At 38.3% G+C, this 19,211-nt stretch overlaps 1 protein-coding gene across 1 annotated transcript in view; it reads right to left on the reverse strand.

Moving 5' to 3' along the window:
* Positions 1 to 19,211, reverse strand: part of DDX10 (DEAD-box helicase 10) — a 200,710-nt gene that overhangs the window by 131,209 nt on the left and 50,290 nt on the right. Inside the window, exon 13 of the mRNA XM_030042889.2 lies at positions 17,493 to 17,958. Within this exon, the coding sequence (XP_029898749.1) occupies positions 17,493 to 17,958 (466 nt within the window). The remainder of the gene's footprint in view (positions 1 to 17,492; positions 17,959 to 19,211) is intronic.

The raw sequence follows: 19,211 nt of genomic DNA on the forward strand, positions 1-19,211 counted from the left end.
CATCACTCTGCCTACAGCAGTCACCTGTCAAATCCAGGTCTGGGACTGCTGGCACATTACTCTGACTACACAGCTGGGATTAGCAATACTTCTCAATCTGAATCTCAAGAGGAAGTTCTTGGGTAGGTTTTGGGGTTTGGTTTTTTTGGTGGTGGTGGTGGTTTTTTTGTTTTAAGACTCTTTCAACTAAAGTTTTAAGTGCTTTCATCAACAACCCATATATTAGAATAGCCTAATTAGTCTAGCCCATTATTTAGAAGTGTTGCCTGTTGTGTATGCAGCTAGTCACCAAAGCTTTCCAATACAAGCACAGCCCATTCAGATCTCAGAATGCATTTACTCATTAACAATTTGGGGGTTTGCCAACCCAATATTAAAAGTGACAGATGTTCACAAAATAATGTGTGACAAGTGCAGCAGCTTTCTGATAAAACAGAACTAGGTTTCACTGGCTTAACTGCCATTAGCATATCCAACGCAAAGTAAGGAATACAATAATAAAAAGGTGAAGTATTAACAATTCATACATTTTAAATTAACTCGTGTCACAGAACTAAAAAATTCTAATTGCCACTGGTAAACTCCCATTTCTGTTCACGTATCAGTGTGTTTCTGTCTTCTCTCCTAAAATCTACTATTCCTCATATACCTTTACTTATATTATTATTGTATATGCCTTTTGGTTGAGCAATACCTTCTCTGAAATTTGCCTAGAACAAAACAAAACCAAAAAACACAAATCCCTTCCCTCCCTGTAAGTAATCAGAGCTAACACTAAGCAATAGTTAGGTGACTTCTGCCACTCCTGGTGCACAGAGGGCATCCGCCAAAGTTCAAGCTACTAACCACATACACTGAAGGAAATCATGTAGGTTGAATAACCCAAAACGGATGACTTGGTTTTCCTCAAGTCTGGCTACTCATTACCATACACAGCCATAAGATAAACCTTATCCTCCAGCACCTCAGTCTCCACCTGAAGGTGAACAGGATTGCTTACATCACATTCCTGAAAAGTGGTTCAGGAACTCCTACCACTGTTCCCTGGGATGAATAGGAAATCTTCGCATCCAGCCTTGATTACATACAAAAATGAGCTCAAGATGGTATCAACTCATTCACTTTCCTGAAAATCTGATGAGCAACATTTCAGACTAAATACAAGGCTGTGAAAGTCGGCAGATTTATCCTTCTGCGCAGAGAAAAATGATTGGTGACAAATTCTCTCTCCCAAGTCAGCTAACTCCTGCATCTATGATAATCAGCACTAACGAAAGAAAAACAACATAAAGGAATTAAGAGAGAAGGGAACACGAAGTGAGGCACAGCTCCTGTACAAAAATAAGTTTATCCTATAACCATCATATGAAATATCTTCAATACCAAAATTGCCTGAGAGAGAGGTATACCCTGCTTCTCTGCAGCCTTTGCTAATTGCCTTCTAAAACAGGACATCTTCCAGATGATGACAAAACAAAACATGGAAAAATTCCTGTAAGAGCTGATACTCCTAGCTGAGACTGTAAGACATACCACAAAAATTAAAATGTTAATCATCAGACTCTTGCCACTTGCATTAGCAAAATTAACCTTATATAAAATGTGCTGAGTTTAGGGACTCGACAATAAGGTTTCTTAAGAAAGACCTTGGAGGCAGAAGTATTTGGGCAGGATCTTTCTCAGATACATATATACACACACACACACACACACACACACACACATATGAATTTCATATATATTAAATATATATAATGAAATATATATAAACTAATATTTTATATAATACATTTTATCTTTATACATTATATACATATACACTTTGTATATATGAAACATAAGGGTTAAATATTTTATGTATAGAAGTTATGTATCTTTTAAAAAAAAAAAAGTTTACAACAACCCCAACCTGTCACACAACTTCATCATGCACTGAATCCTGAGCAGCTGGTAGCCTAGTAAGTCAGTAAATTAACTCAAGTGAAAAGAAAACAGGGTCAATTCCAATTCATCTCTGATCTACTTGCTGACCTTATCCTTATGACGACTATAAATTTAAACTATATTATCCTTGCAATTCTATTAAAGTAGAAGAATGCAATTTCATCAGATAGAGTTTGACATTCAGATGCCCCAGGTCTCACAGCACAAACATTGAATTTCTATTTTGTACCAAGTCCTTTCAGGCTGTGAACACGGCAAGTGCAGTAGCTATACACTCCAGCAGGATCTCAGGAAGGACAGTTTGAAAAGGCAGATGATAGATAGCCCTAAACTGCTCTTGTTGATAGATTTCAGCCCCTCAGCTAAAGGTAAGAATATGGCAAAAGTCTGTCTCAAGACACTGAAACTCAGTTATAATTCATCGATCTAGGCAGGATAGGAAGTCCCGCTTTCAGAGTGCTCCAAAGATAAAAGCTAGAGCTTTTCCTTGTTAAGATATACAAAAAGAATAAATAAAAAAAAAGGAAAGGGTAATTTTAAAAAGCCCGAATGCACTGTTCATACTCACATTACAGGTTGTCATGAGACATAAACTTTGACCTTCAACAGTTTCCCACCGTTTTGCAAATGCAAGCAATAGGGGCTACAGACACCCAGTTCACAAACACCAGACATTAATGTACACAGAACTGCCCCATGAATTTTAAGCAACCTATGTGTAACAAAGAATGAATATTTTTACATAGCTTGGAAAATGAGTTCATAGCATTTGCTCGAAGTAAACAAACCAAATACAGGAAAACAAACTGGTTACAGGTTCACAGTTAAAAATAATAACCTGGGTTTCTCCCACCATTTTAAATTTCCTTAACCGCTATATAAACTCTCATGACTGAAGAACTTGAGTCACCCTATGTTAATGTCACTACGCTCAAACACACAGCTATACGTGTGAAAAATTTCATGTCGCTGATATCTAAACAACTGGTTTGTTATTATGCTGAGCCACCTCATTAAACATTCCCAAGGTAAACCCTGGTCATTGTCATCTGTAAAGATACTTTTGAGCTTTGAGAGCTTCGCACCTCTTTGCAAATATATTCATGGCTTCCAGCAACATATGGTACTTTTTCTGTGAATCACAAAGTCCCAACACATTTCAGGGAGGATGAAATTCTAAAGGAATTGATCAAAAGCGCCGAAGAGAATTAAGAATATGAAAGTTTGGGTTTACTCTTGAAACAAATTTAGTAGATGTGGCATTTGGAAATTAAATACTCATATTTCACTGACTTTGTAGCAATTTTATTAGCCTAGCTTACAAGTTCCTTCCCCCTTACCACCCCAAACTGGAACATTACTCTCCTCTCCTTTCTTTGGGCATGCACACACTCCATTTCTTGAAAGTCAACCTGAGACACACTTTTTCATGCACAGTTTCCTATGGTCCTTCTGTCCAGGTACTGAGCTCTAGATCCCAACACAACCCAAGTCCTCTGAACCCCTACATAAGTATCACTGAAGACTATCTGAAATACGTACAAGGAAAAGAACACTTTGATCAATAATCCAGATTTAAAAATTTTAATATTTAATATAAACATTAACCTGCTGAATACATACCTCTACAGAACTTCCATCTGAATTTATATTTAATCTGCTTTTGATAAAAATACTTTAATGTAGATTTGGGCCTTCCTGCTGCAAAAACGAGAACTAATTTAGTTGGGACTATGTCTTTTAGAAGCACTGCATTTCTCAGATGAGTAACTGAGAAGAGCTAATAATTCTTCAGCTGTAAAAGCTTTAGACACAGTTATACATGCATAAAAATTGCTTTTGCTAATTTTTGTGGATTTGATCTAGCTTCCTCCTTACATTCAGACTTGAGAGCTAGAAGCAACAGTACAACTACCTATTCCTCCAGTTTAAATGCTAAACTCCTTGCCATTAACTCCCCTTTATCTAACTGGGTGAGTATCTTCAGGGTTACCACATAACCCACCAGGAACCATGCAGCAAAGTCACTCCTTCAGGAGAGGGGGAATGCTGCAGCACTCTGTTCCTGAAAAAAACTGAAGCAGCAGACAGAGGCGAGACACAAGGAAGCACCAATGTCTACTGTCAGGGTAGCTCAACCCCACTCGTGGCAGAGGCCAATGCCAGTTTCAGCACTTCCACCTTGGGCCCTGTGGAAGCAGCTGTGACTTGTTCGAGGAAGCCCCAGCCCTGTCCGCAGGAGCCTCTCAGAGCGGCATCAGCCCGCAGCCATAACAGCACAGCTCCCCACAGCCCGTCCCGCTCCCGTCCTCCCACAGGGACTCAGCCACAGCCACAACCCCATCCAGGCAAAGACGAGCAACTGGAAAAAAACAACTTCCAGCCTGTCACCTGTCTCACCCCAGCAAAACTCAATCACCCTGAAGAGTCCTTTCTCCTTCACCATAAGGGAATAGCATCTTCTTAGAGATTCCTCTTATCTGATATATCAGTTGCTATATCAACTCGGTAGCCAACATCTTGCACCAGCAGAAAACATGCCCTTTTCCAGATTCCCTCCTAACGTTCCGACAGTCACAAAATCATAATGTAAAAGAAGAACTACTCTGATTTACTTTACATCTTTTTTCAATAAAATATCTAAGGAATTGCCTGGCTCTGTAGATATTATCATAGAATCATTGAATACAAGATTGGAAGGGACCTCGAGGATCATATGGTCCACCCTTTCTTGGCAAAAGCACCGCCTAGACAAGATGACTAGTTGAATCTTAGAAGTGTTCAATGTTGGGGAATCCACAACTTCCCTGGGGAGATTATTCCAATGGCTGATTGTTCTCACTGTGAAACATTTTCCTCCTGTGTCCAATCGGAATCTCCCCAGGAGTAACTTGCAGCCATTACCCCTATCTTTTCTATGTGACTCCTTGTAAAGAGGGAGTCTCCATCTTCTTTGTAGCCACCCTTTAAATACTGGAACATGGTGATAAGGTCTCCCCTAAGCCTTCTTTTCTCAAGGCTGAACAAACGCAGTTCTCTCAGCCTTTCCTCATATGGCAGGCTTCCCAGTCCTTTGATCACCTTTGTGGCCCTTCTCTGGACCCTCTCCAGCCTGTCCACAGCTTCTTTGCATAGCGGGGACCAAAACTGAACACAGCATTCCAGGTGTGGCCTGACAAGCGCTGAGTAGAGTGGGATAATGACTTCTTTATCTCTGCTGGTGATGCCCTTTTTGATGCAACCCAGTATCCTGTTGGCTTGCTTTGTCACAGCAGCACACTGCTCTCTCATATTGAGCTTGTTGTCCACCAGGATCCCCAGGTCACCCCTTCCACAGCATGGCTCCCCTGCCACGTAGATCCCAGCCTGTGCTGCACTCCTGGATTATGTTTTCCGAGGTGCAAGACCTTACGCTTGTCCTTGTTGAACTAAATTATGGCCAAGAAGTCCCAATACAAGAGAATATGCTGCTAGGTGAAGGAAATCAGAGATGCCTGTACAGTCACACAGGCAAGAAATTCATATAGGTGAAGACCCATAGAAAAAGGACAACAAGTGAGATCAATTTTCAGCTACATCCGTTACCACCTACCCCAACACTAGCACAGTGTGGATGCCAGGCCAGCTCTACCCATTTCAGAGACCACAGCACTTAGGCTACATTAATGTGAGTACATAACAACAGCATCATTTGAAATTCCTTTTAACTATTATTCCAGTAACTAAACAAAAAATTGAAAATATGCCAACGCTTGTGTTTCAATGAGATGCTCACACTTGATAGAAAGACTCAACCTAAAATTACATTTCAATTCTCTCATGTTTTTCCACTAGAAGAATTTAACATTTCTCATACCACTATTTACTTGTTACTCTCTTCTCAATTTACCCAGTAAATATTCCATTATAGCTGTCTTAGTTTTAATTATTAGCAGCTGTTCTACATTACATCATGAAATGTTTTAGACTATTATTGCTCATAAGTGCTTGAAGTGTCCAAAGGTAAAATAAAACATGAAGATGTTATTTTTCCAAGTATAGAAGATTAGCAGCAAATGTCAAGATTGATTAGTTTCAGTGACCCACTAAAAAATTTAGCTGTACTAAAAAGAATAAAATACTTCTTGAAAATGGAGAGAAGTCAAAGTAATTTATGCTTTAGATTTCCCACATTAAAAAAGGATTGTGAAAGTAGAGCCACAGGAACAAAATTGGCCAATGAAACATAACATTTCCTTGGCTTAGAGTAAATGCTGATCTTGAAACCAAAGAAAGAAAAATTACTTGCAGACGTGGTACATAAAACTTTTCTCTTTCTTTTAAGGCTTGCCTTGTTAAGCTAATTATAATACTTGAACCAGCAAGGAGCAGAAATTTGACTCAAGTTCAGTCAATCAAAATATTCAACTTTCAACTCCCACAACATCTTTTCCATAGCTAAGGAACTGCAGGATGCCTTCCAAATTACTTGCAACATTTGATAACATTCAATAACAAAGTGTCCCTAAGCTAAATGCTGCCTTAATTTGCATTTGCACATTGCATTTTCAATTTATATGGTATCATATCATTCACCTCCTCCATAACAATATCACATTTTCTTCTCACATTCTTCTGTGTGCTAAAATAAAGTCTCTCTTGCAGGCCAAAGCAATATTTGCCAGAATATCTTTATTCTCAGCTGCTGTTCTCTTTTTATGTCCTCTGTTGTCTTTATTCTTCAACCCCATACACACCTCTTCAATGCAACATGTGAACAAATGAGTTAAACCACTGGAAAAAGTTACTAGTAGTAGTGGATTTCAAATCTCTTCACGGCTCCAGATCCAGACAGGATGCCTTTTGAAAGATGGACTTAAGCAAAATTAAATTTTTACATTCAATACAGGAGTGACAGAGTAAAATAACAGGGTTATAATATCCAGGGAAGTCAGACCAGATGACCACTTCCCTTTACATCTATAAAATGCAACTACTGTAGCACTAAAGAGCTGTAGGGAAAAAAAAAAACAAAACCAAATGGTATCACATACTAGTTGAGTAGTCAATATTCAAAACTGTCGTAGTGAGCAACACACTAACACATAATCAAAAATCAGTGCAAAAGAGGTGGTATAAATTTTCATGAAACACGGTGTTAAGAGAGACAGGAATCAGCTTACAGTATCCTAGGGGCTCCCCAAGGATCAGGTCGGAAAGATGCCTCATGTATTTGTCATCCCCGTACAAAACTACAGCCTTTCAGCTCTGGTCTCTCACCTTATCCTCCTTTCTCCCTTCAATCCCCTCTTGACATCAGTTCCAATAGCTTCTGTCACAGCTAGTTACAAAGCTTTCTTTTACAATGCACCTCCTTCTTCCAACGCTGTTTTTAAGAGCTGTACATACTAGAAACTCCCACCCAAAATTTGTGTCCTCAAGCTGGAAATAAGATGAATATTTCTTTTCAGTCCACTAATCAAAATACATTTTGCACCAACACTCACTGACCTACCACACTCTCTCATTGCTAGCACCTCTTGATTTCTACTACTGGCCGTTACTTTCTTGTTACCATGTCATTCTGACATGTAGCATACATATAAATATATTCCAGATGGTATACTCATTTTTGAAAAGCTTCAGCTTTTTGTGACCACCATAAAAATGAACAGACAAACATGAACATATTTATACTTTTTAGACAACATTGTTGGGGAAGCTATTAGCACAAAAGCTAGAAAAAGTAACAAAATTACTATCACGCACAACTGTTAAATAAAAAAAAAATAAAATAAAAACACCTAGTATTTTATTTGAGACCCTAACATTGTTCCACAAATGGCAATGAAAACACCACCACCATGAGAACAAAGACTCAGAATTTTAACTTCATTCTGCAAATATACTTCCCATATCCAATTCAAGTGAGTCTCAAATTTCAATCTGAAGTGAAAACCTCAAGAAATAAGATACAGTGAAGATCTATCTTGCAAATACAGTACTTATCCATGAGCCAGGATGTGTAAACTTTCACAGAACTCCTTAGAAGTTACCCTCTTCCCATGCTCAATCTCACATCAACTGGGCATCGCAGGAAATAACAGCAACAGTTCAGAGATTTATGCATTAGCAGACAAGATGTAATTCTAGGTCAGCATGCAGTTCCCAAAATACATAAGCAAACTGAGAAATTACCCATTTCTGCAAGCCCAAATCAGTAACTTCCCATGGCTGGAATATAACAGAATCCAGCAGAACATGTGCCTACTGCGTTACAAGTCTGTAAACGGCTACAGCTGAGGTACATTTTGGCTTTCAGTGTATCTTAACGTAAACAAGCATCAGACGGAAAAGCTTAATGCAGCTGTTAAATATGCATTTTAGTATTATCAGCTTGTTCTTCTATTGCCCTAAGTTTAAAAAAAAAAAAAAAAAAAAGATTGGGAGTGCCATTGGGATTTGTGACCTCACCAGAAGGATGCCCTGGCCTGCTCTGCATTAATGACATATAAAGAAGCCAAATTCAAGAACATCACCCAGAAGTACAAACCAATAAAACTCAGACTAGTACTGTACATACAGGGAAAGAGTGACAATGGCAAAAATAGTTATTTCCCCCAAATTATGAGGTATATGCATTATTTCTCCACCAAGGCAGCAAGAGACCTATGGAGAGAGAAATATTTACCGTCATTTTATGCTCTGCAAGACCCAGTCCTTCTGTTGTGAACCTGGTGGAAAGCTGCCACCACAAAATTGGTGTTTTGAGGACTCTAGCATGCTGACTCAGAGATAAGAAAGGGTCAGTGTAAACAAAACATCAACTAATATTAATTTTGGTCAATGCAGAGATTATGGAAACAAGGAACGCACTTTCAGCAACTCCAGTTTAAAATGAACAGTGGCAGTACTAGCTATTACTTCAAATAGATTTTGGTCTGTATTCCTTTCCCAGCATGCTCATAGCAAGATTGGCATGGCAGAAGTACCTCAGACACACTCCTTCTCTTCCACACTGCTAGCATACTAAACTAATTTTAAAACCACAATACTTAGTGAGTTTGGCTTTTCTTCTTTAGCTGCCTATCTGCACAATCTCTCTGCAAGAAGCACAGTCAACATTGCCACCAAAAAATACCATGAAACACAGTTTTGAATAATGCTTTGTGGTCTTGGTCATGTAGGGGACAGATTTCAGAGAAATTATACTGCCTTTTAGCTCCTCAAAAAGTTACCGTTGTCATTTTGTTTTCCCATGGGTTTCCCCCACTCAAGGACACCAACGCTTCTTCCTGTCTGTGTACTTTTCTGAGGGATTTACTAACACACACCATTTTCTTCAGGCATGTTTGCCAGACATCTTACTTCTCAAACTCAACCCTACTACTTCACAGGGGTCTATACAGAACATACAGGGCCATAAGGAGCAGGCAAAGCAGTCTATCTTGACCCAGTGAGCATCGGCTAGATCAAGATTTCCTGCAGGAGGAACAAACACACATGCAGCTCAGGCAAAGGAGAGGAACAACCCTGTGTTGAAATAAGCGGAGAGCTACCACAGGAACACCATGGTATAGGTAATGAAGAATGGGAAGACCTCTAAGACCTCCCCGCCAGGCTGGCTCAAAGAGATTTATGCTTCCTTTTTTTTTTTTTTGAGTGAAATAAAGTTAGCGGCTGTAGCCTTAATTGGTTTAATTTCCTTTCACTCATTCAAAGCAAAGCTCCTTTAAGAGATTTTTATCCCCAGAGACAGTAGCTGTTCCTTTATCCAGGATGGAGAGCACAGAGCCCAGCCTGCAGAAGGTAAGAGACTCCCTTCCCAGATGTTCCTGCCAACACTACAACTCTTCACAGCTGGGACAAATCGAAGTCTCACGGCAACAAGGAGCATCAGCTCCATGTGACCAAGCAGATTTCCTGTGATCACTGGCCTAGCTCCTGGTCAGTTAGCAGGTCGCTATTTGGAAACAGTGTACTACATGCATTTTGCCTTTTTAAAATAGTCATTAAATTACAATCTGCATGTTAGCAATACTGTAATGACTTACTCAGGGACTCATTCTGGCTAACAGCTGATGAATCATCACCAAAACCACTATTTTTTTTCCATAATTATCAAACGATTCCAGCTAAAAATTACACAGCTCAGATACAAATTCAGAAATCTGCCCCAAAATATTGTTTAAAATGTGCATGGGTAGTTTGTTAAGCAGTGCTTACAGCAGCAGATGTCTGTATCAGAGAAGACATTCATATATACAATAAAGAATAATTCTCATAAGTTTAACTACACACTGTGCTGACAGTAGTCGGGAGACTCCAGCTATGTATTTGTTAGTTGGTCTGCTTTATTACTATTTCAGGAAACAGCATTTCCTTTAAAAATTAGTGCTGTATAATTTCTAGTAGCATTTCACAATTTTAGCATTCAACTTCTAAAAAATCACTTATCCAAAAACTATGTCATAAATACTTCCAATGCCATCACTCAGCAAGCACTCAGGCACTAATGATTTTAAAGGAAACTGTGGCATTTTAGAATTTACAAATCCTATGGATTCCGAGAATATTGATTGCAACTAGGCAGTTTTAATGCAGAGTATTTGGCTCACTCACCCCTATCTATGAAACGGCTGCAATATATTAAACAAAGCTATAAACCAGTGATTAAGCACAATTAAAACCGAGGGTATTACTGCAGGCTTGAGTAACCTACTAGAAGTATTTAACAGATTATATTTTAGTGGATCAGTTTAAATCATATGGTACCCTAATATTTCTTGAGATACAAAACCACACATGTCTCTCAATCATTTTGGGGTCTATTCAATCACGACACAAAGCTTGCCTCATCACAACCTGAATTTGCACCAGATGCTGACACCTGAGCATGTAAGTAATAGTCTAGCCTCCCTACAGCACTCTGCACTGCATGAACCATCAGTCTCACAGAAAGATCTTCACTAAAGAACAGCTTCAAAACTTACATCGTTAAACACGAGTTTCAAAGTACTTCAGTGAAGTTAGCCACAGAAACACTTGGCAAAATAGCTTCCTCTCGTTCGATGTGATACTTCAGCAGGTTCACCAGAGTGAAGACAACTTGTGCTATCTGAAGCAGCCTCACAAGGAATTGAGGGATTTTTTTAACCCACAGCTTCAGTAACTAAAATAAAAAAGGTGGCACTGCTTAGTTCAGGAGTGTGCTACAGTGGGTACTAACTTGTGAACACCCCTTGTTCTAGAAGACAAGCAGCACATTGCAGCCAGCTGGAAAAGCCGCTGACTTGTGAACAATTCCCCTCAGGCCTGGGGAAGCCTTTCCTGGCTCAAAGAAGAAGGTACATTTCAAACAGCTGTACTACGCCGGGTTTTTATTTACAAAAGCAACAAAGGCCCACAAAATCAACTGTGGGCATCAAAAATACCACAGTTCACAATGGTTCAAAAGCACCTTGAAATGTAAAATCTTCCATAAAAGCAAAGCCCAGTGCATCAGAATTATGTACTCCATTGCTTATGATACAGAAAGCTAAGATCTGTGATAATGGCAGATATTCAAATAAAATTCCTAAGTGGTACTTTCTATCCAGATTTTAAACATGACTAAAAATATTTAGGATGATAATTTTATGCTGCACACATACTTTAAGAGATATATAGCAGCCATTTATTTGAAATATATAGCTTACCAGTAACTCAGAGAGACTTCTAATCCTATAGATTTTTTAATTCTCCTAAACATTACAGGAATTGGCACAAATATCTGGTGCACAGAACCTAAATATTTAGTGAATTTTCCATAAACTACAGAAGTTCTTAGCAAGTTGCTAAAAAATTAATTGAAATAGAAATCATTAGAGAGAAATTTGAAGATGGATGTGGAACAGACAAAAGGGTGCTAAAGCAGCTAAACTGAAAGAGCAATGAAGAAAGATTAAAACAATAAGTGATCTACGGATCTAGAGTTTAACATGGATTACGGGTTTTTACAAAGGACTGCCTGAAAAGCCTCTGTTACACAGTTTAATCTAACAAGCAAGTCATGAATGTTCTACTTAAAAATAATAAAGCCTGGGGAATGAACATCTCTGCAAATCTGAAGAGCAAAAGTTGTCCAAGAACACAAATGGTTTTGCTCTGTCCTTCGTATAGCTTACAGAAGCACTCCTGAATGACAAGACTTTTTAAAATTACATAGAATATATAACTGGACATCACAGGCATTCTTAAAAAAAAAGTTTGGGTTGTATTGAGTTACTGAAGTTGCATGGAAAGAAAACGTGATTTCTTTAAAATTTTCCATCCACTTTGCAGAATGTATTCTATGTTAGCTGCTGTGCATAAAGAGGCTTGAGGTACCATCAGCAGGTTTCATTTCCATTCATGGCTGATGAAAGATATTTTTTCATAACACTGGATTTTTGAAGCACTTTGGTTAATATCCAAATGTAGGCCTACTTCACTTGTATGCAAATATTTTGTACTCCATATAAATCATCACTTGCTGTAATTCAACTAGAAATACATAAGCACACTGTTACTAGGCTGAGAACCTAAGGCACTTGCATTCTGTAGGAAGGAGAATTTATGGTATATAATGCATCACACTATTGACTTTTATTTAACTTAAAAATAAATAACTTCTTTATTTTCTCTGCCTGAATGCTAGTTTTGCAACATGTCTCCAAGGAATAATGCTCTTTTTATAGCTAGCGGGCTACCCAGAGCAGCTTTCTTCTCTTGGACACAACACCCTGCTACAGCAGGAGCACAGAAGGCTATCCCTAAGGGAAACAACACTGCTACCAGAGTCAGACAGCTTGGTCCCTTGCTTCTTCCCTCCTTTGGGTACTTTCTATCTTGCCATCCCCTGAAAAGCATCAAGGGGACAAAGTCACCCGTTTAAAATGAGTTAATATGAAAGCACAATTAGAGCAGCTAGTAAGAGCTGGTAAGAGGAATGAGAAGATGCTTCACACAGAAAAAGCAATATATAAACACAAGATTGGTGAAAATCTCTCTCATAACATGGAACAGAACGAGAGAAATTCCATCGAGAAGGAAAAGCCAATGTAAGAGAAGCAATCAAGATGAATCACATCTCTGAAAATTAGTTTTGATTTCTATGGAGCGTAACAGGCTTTCTTCTCAACATCACAGAATAAAATTCTGGAGAACTATGTCCTCACTTTGGTGCATACTAAATGATGTTTCCTTGATCCATTTTCTGTGCAAAGTCCACATTACAACTAGCTACCACTCTCTGCTTCTTGGTGTAGACTCACCTGTCATCTCTAGTTAGGGAGATTTACCCTTGTCTGGTCTTTCCTGCTTTTATAAACATGTATATATCCAGGTCATAATATGTTAGCTTACAGTGTTTATGTGCCTGAGAAGTGTAAGAAAATTTCATTGTAGCATTATTGGATTACAAGGCAAGCCAGCTAGCTGAGACAGAATCATGACATATAAAATAATTTCCCTCCACGGCCACAGTATTCAAACAGTAGGCTCTTCGAGAGTCCAGACTAACTCCAAGGAATTTGCAAGCACTATTTAAGGCAGCCCTCTGTACGCTTATGCTTACTGCAGTGTTCCAAGCAGCCAGTAAATACCCCACTTGAAAAGTTTCAGGGGTCCATAAAATAAGAGATGGCGGAGCAGGGAGGGAGTCACAGCAATCTTAACTCAGTAGTTTAATATTCTCTACCCTAAAACAGAATATTCCATAGCAGAAGAGAAGTCTGACAGTATGCGATATGTCTGACAAGATGACTAAAATTAAAGTGTAAACAAAACCAAGAAAAAACAACTACAGGGTTAATCTTAGCTCTCAAAATAAATAATCCTTGAAGTTTAAATAGTATAGCCTTCACATTTCCAAATGCAACAACCAATTTTATAAGATTACCATTAAAAACAAGGTTTGTAACCAGGGAGTACTTATAGTCTTTGCAACATCAATACTGCTAATATTGTTAAATGTACTTTAAATGAATAATTTCCATAATGTTAACACAACAGCTAAATACTGCATATCTGCTAATGGTTCTATGCATATAGCTGACCTTCTTTTTATGCATAAGAACACTGTACTTCTAAGTAAGTCCCATGAGTTATATCACCAGCTAAAACTCCTGACATATTTAAGTCAAATTCGTAAATAGGGCAGCTAGTGAATACCTCTTAAAAAATGAGCTCAGAAGCTCATAACAAAATTGTAATATCTGCCAAGGTCTTTCACCTTATCCAAGGTTTCTTCTTTTATACAGCAGTGCAGAGAACAGATTTTTCTTTTATCTGTTGTCAAAAAACAACGAAGACAGAGCACGCACGTGGCCAAGGGCCACACTAAGAAAGGGAAAGAGTGGAACCTAGCTGCAAGTCATGCTATTAGAAGAGCTAACATTGGATGTGTCTCACGTCACACTGTGACCTACCTTTCACAGTTCGGTTGGGTACCATGGACATTCAACAAAAACAAAGCATTCTAAGAAAGTCACACAAATCCCCTTCTACTCCATCATCAGTTTAAATAATCCCTGCTCCTTTTGCCTAGTTCCTTTCTCTTGTTCCAAAGATGGATAAGCTCACCCCACCTGCAATTAAAGGTCGGGGCACTGCATCACCACACAGGATACTCAGAGCCAGCCTAACACCTCCTTTTGCTTCTTCTTCCACTGGAGAGGCTAGGGAAGACACAAGGATGAGGAAGCTATGGCGTCTCTAACAGCAGCTATTCAAAAATTGAAACTGAATGTAATGCTTCCATTTACAAAAACATCCTGAAGTTCAACAATCACAGCAGGACTGTTTTGCTGTCAACAAGAAGCATAAGGTAAGAATAGTGAAATTGCAAAATCAATCACACACATTTAAAGCATAAATGCAAACTGAATTCAACCTTTATGGGCATACTCATAATCTCCTGATTAGATGATCACACACTAATGTTTCCACAGGACTCCTATCTTATTTAGAACACAAAACAGATTTATAAAAAAAAACTTCTAACTGATCTAGACAAGTATACACTCTATATTCATACTCCTAGATTCTCTGCAGCATTTGGTACTATTAATTAATGCACTGCCTCATCCTAGAAATGTAGCAATGATCCACTACACTGGAGTCAAACTGGTTCCCGAGTCCTCCCTAGAAGGACACTCCAACACACAGCAACAGGAAAACTGCGCTCGCACTGCTCAGTGCTTCTCACACCCCAGAGGAACCACTTCTTTCTAATTTTTAGATATGAACTGATCTACCTTAATGCAGTAATAATCACCTCAAAACTTTTATCCAGAAAATAAACAAACAGGAAAAAATATAAAAAGTGTTGCACATTACCAATTTGGTTTTAACATCCACAAAATGTGGTGCTGAGGTATACACGTGAAATAAAAGATGCACAATGCCTGAATCTTTCTATGTAATTTCTATTATGTGCATTTGTATAACAAAACATTAAAAGACAATATATGGTTAGGGATAGAAACATTTATTCTCTTATTCCTACTAAAAATAGAATCCTTACATTTAAAGCATTCCACAATTTATCAACAATTTTCACATTGACATAAGGTAACAAACACCACACTACCATATGCATTGATCAATACCAGTTCCCACAGTTAAGCATAGTATGCTTTGCATTTCTACTTTGTAAAAATTAGATAAAGCACTACCATAGGCATTTCTTTAGGAGATTATTTGAATTATATTTCAGTTCTTAATGATACAGATCTTGAAACTTCTGGGTTTTTGTTCACAGCTGCTTAGAAGAATAACTAAATATTTCATTATTATGCCCCCATGTACAAGAGGTTTCAGGTGATACAAGGTCTTCCACACTTGCACACCAAGTACAAACCAATAACCCTTACTGTAGTTTATCAACACTGAATCACAGAAAATAATGTGTGACTTGTCTGAGCCTAAACCAACCTATAAATGTTTAATGCTGGAAAACTGTTAAGAGGTTACCCAGTGATGTTCCAAATTACTTTGTAAGTCACTGATACTTTTCATAAAATTTCCTTTGTTCATTCTTTTACATCAAAGTTTCTCCTTTTACCACTTCCTGAACAAAACTTCCCCGTTCACTTTCCAACATACAAAAGCAACATGAAATTGTCTGTGTATTTCAGCATAGAAAATTGTAGGAGCAATATGAAAGCTGTAAGAACATCATTCTTTAACTAAGGCAGAAAACTTTCATTCCACTTTGTTTTTAAAATGGCAATTTCTTTTCTACATGAAACTGAAATTTATTAATAAATATAAGCTACTGCCAGGCAGTGGCTGTGCTGGGGCAGGACAGCTCAGGCTTAGAATAACAGGAACAGAAAGGTAATTCCAGGACCATCCTCTTCCCATAGTTCTCGGACAAGATGGCAACCTGCAGCAGCCGCCTCATAGTGGAGGAGAGAGTGCAGGCAGTGGTTAGGTTACTGTGCAACTGCTCATCTTTGACAAAGTTAGCTGATAAAACTAGTTTATACACTTCACTAAATACTAAAGCAAAGATGCTGCTCATAAATGCAGCTAGTGGGCTAATTAGCGTAAGTTCATGACAAGTGCCCTGTGCTGACAAGTGCCCTGTGCTGTTAAATAACAGCACAGAAAAAGAAAGATTTAAAATACCACTTGGAAAAATAAATACTTTGCTTAACATGAGGCTCCCCCTGCATGCATATAAGTTCACAAAAACATCTTGCTAAACCAGATGGCTACTTTACTTGGATCTCTTTACTACAGAGATATAGTTGCTAGATAGCAAAGCATACACAAAAAATTCACAATATGCACATACCAAATCTGCTTTATAGAAATAATAAAAAAAAAAAACCCAAACACACCCCCTTACTATAACACTGTATTTAAAGACTAAATGAAAGCAACATTTCTCAGAACACCAAGCACAGAGAAATCCTGGATTATAAAGCTACTCGCCAAGGAAATGAAATATCTACATGAATACTTTTAATAAGCCTTTATAACCATGCTTTACAAGAACTGCGCACACTCTCTCCCTCTCTCTCTGATACTGCCTCAATTCCTAATAGCAAAGCTCCTGTTGAAAGTAAAAATCATGTTTTGAAGCTTACATTATTGTAAAGATCATTTGTTACAATTTGTATCAGGAAGTGGCTCATCATGTATTGATTGCAGTTTGGTTCCCAGCAGTACAGCATCAAAATTATGACTGAAAGTGGCAGCTATTTAGAGAGGTACAAGCAAATTAGTAAGTGATAAGAATTAAAACTGTCAAAATTTCCCAGGTATTCAAATCATGTTATTCATAAATTACAGCAACTACAAGGATATTCGTTATGCAAATAAAATTACTTTATGCTAATAACATAAAATGATAAAAGCATAAGTCACACCACTTATCTTTTAGGAGCAATCCTGACCTCTGATACGTAGGGACAACACATCTGACTTCAAGCGAGTATTCTGCTGAGAGCAGAATATTCTCTTTTCTCCTCCTTACTTGGAGTATGTCCAATATAAAATCATTAAGATTCATGAGTCTTACTGTAAAGTGCACTTACCGGTGCTGGATTATCTTTAGCTTCCACACCAAAAACATTCCGTCGTTTCACTGTCAGCAAGTCAAGATCTTTAGTATCATCATCATCGTCGTCATCATCTTCAAAGAACTGCATGGAGTCTGGGTTTGGTACCCTGCCTGGTACAGGAACTTCTTTTTCCTCCTCCTCCTCAGATGCCTCTTTCAATTCATCCTCAGACTCGCTACTCTCCTCAGCACCTTCACTGGAAGCAGAACATTCCTCAGTTTCCTTCCTTCTCTCCTTTTCCTTTGTTTCGTTATCAGATGCCTTGCCACTGAAATTAGTTCCGCATTTCTCCACTCCTTCCTCATTTATCGAGAGGGTATTTTTATTTTGCTCTGTCTGCTTCAAGTGATCTGTCCCATCAGCTGCCTCATTCGCACACAGCTGCTTCCGAACTTTTTGAAGAAATCTCACACGAGGTGCCATGGCAAGACCAAGTGATCTAAAGCATGGAATTAAACAAATAAATTAATCTGAAAGGCAGATACGCAAAATTTGACTAAATTAGAAGCCCTTATCAATGGCTCAAGTGATTCAATTTTAATTATGGTAATTCATATTGATACATTTTGACCAACACATTTACAAAACAGTATTTGGCCTACAACAGTACAGTCTAGCTTGAAAAACACAAGGGAACTTTGGAAGGGGAAGGAAGGTGAAATAACTGAGAACTCTCAAGAACAAATCCTCCCAGGAAAGAAAGCAAACAAAGAACCTGAAAAGCTGTAGACAAGAGCAAATTATCTATGATTCACAGTAAAAGATGGTGGAAGAAACACCAATGTTATTTGGCGTTGAAGATACATGGATATCATGTCAAGGACAGGTAGCACTGATATCTGTCAGTGTCCTTCACTGCTACAAGTGCACCCATAACATTATCCCCACCACCTCACGGGGATGGAGAGATTAGAAGAACACACACTGTATGGATAAATGACTAATCGCAGAAAAAGCTAAGGGAGAGACATTTCTCCCTTAAGGAAATCTCACCTGCCTGCATCCCTCTACAGCAAGGCTTTACCTTCATGGCATATATAACTAGCAGTGCCAAAAATACTATTATTTTACCCAGTTATTCCTGACAATTCAAAGTTATACTAATACTCTTACACATGAAGGGACAAAAATTAGCCAAAAAGCAAGAACACTGTATAACAACAATGCTGGAGAGCATTGCATGGGAACAGATACTCTGTCTCCAACAGATCATTTGACTTCAGTAAACTTCGTAATTGCCCACTATTACTACACCTGACCCTATCGAATCAAAATTCAAAAAAGCAGTATTTAAGTCTTCCAGAGTTCATGAGCCTTCTCATTAGGTGAATAAAAAATGTGGAGGTCACTGGTATTGTACAAGGAACACATTGAGACCACAGCAACATTTAAAAAATACATCGATACAGAACTGATAGTGTTTGTAATACTCATGGCTTGTACGTACACTTAAAGGAGTAAAGTATTTAACCAACTAAAATGGCTACATATACACACATACGCACACACATACAAAAGACCAGTCTCTTTCGATTCAGATTATGCAGTTATACACCACCTCTCCTGTCAATGCTGCTCATTTCAGGTAGACAGCATTATGTCTTCTCTTCACCACACAGCTCTGACTAAAGAGACCCAAGTTATGTCACAGGAGAAAAATCAACTCTATACTCCCTGGCGGAAATGTCATTA

This window comes from Aquila chrysaetos, chromosome 19, assembly GCF_900496995.4.
Source record: "Aquila chrysaetos chrysaetos chromosome 19, bAquChr1.4, whole genome shotgun sequence".
Classification (NCBI taxonomy): domain Eukaryota; kingdom Metazoa; phylum Chordata; class Aves; order Accipitriformes; family Accipitridae; genus Aquila; species Aquila chrysaetos.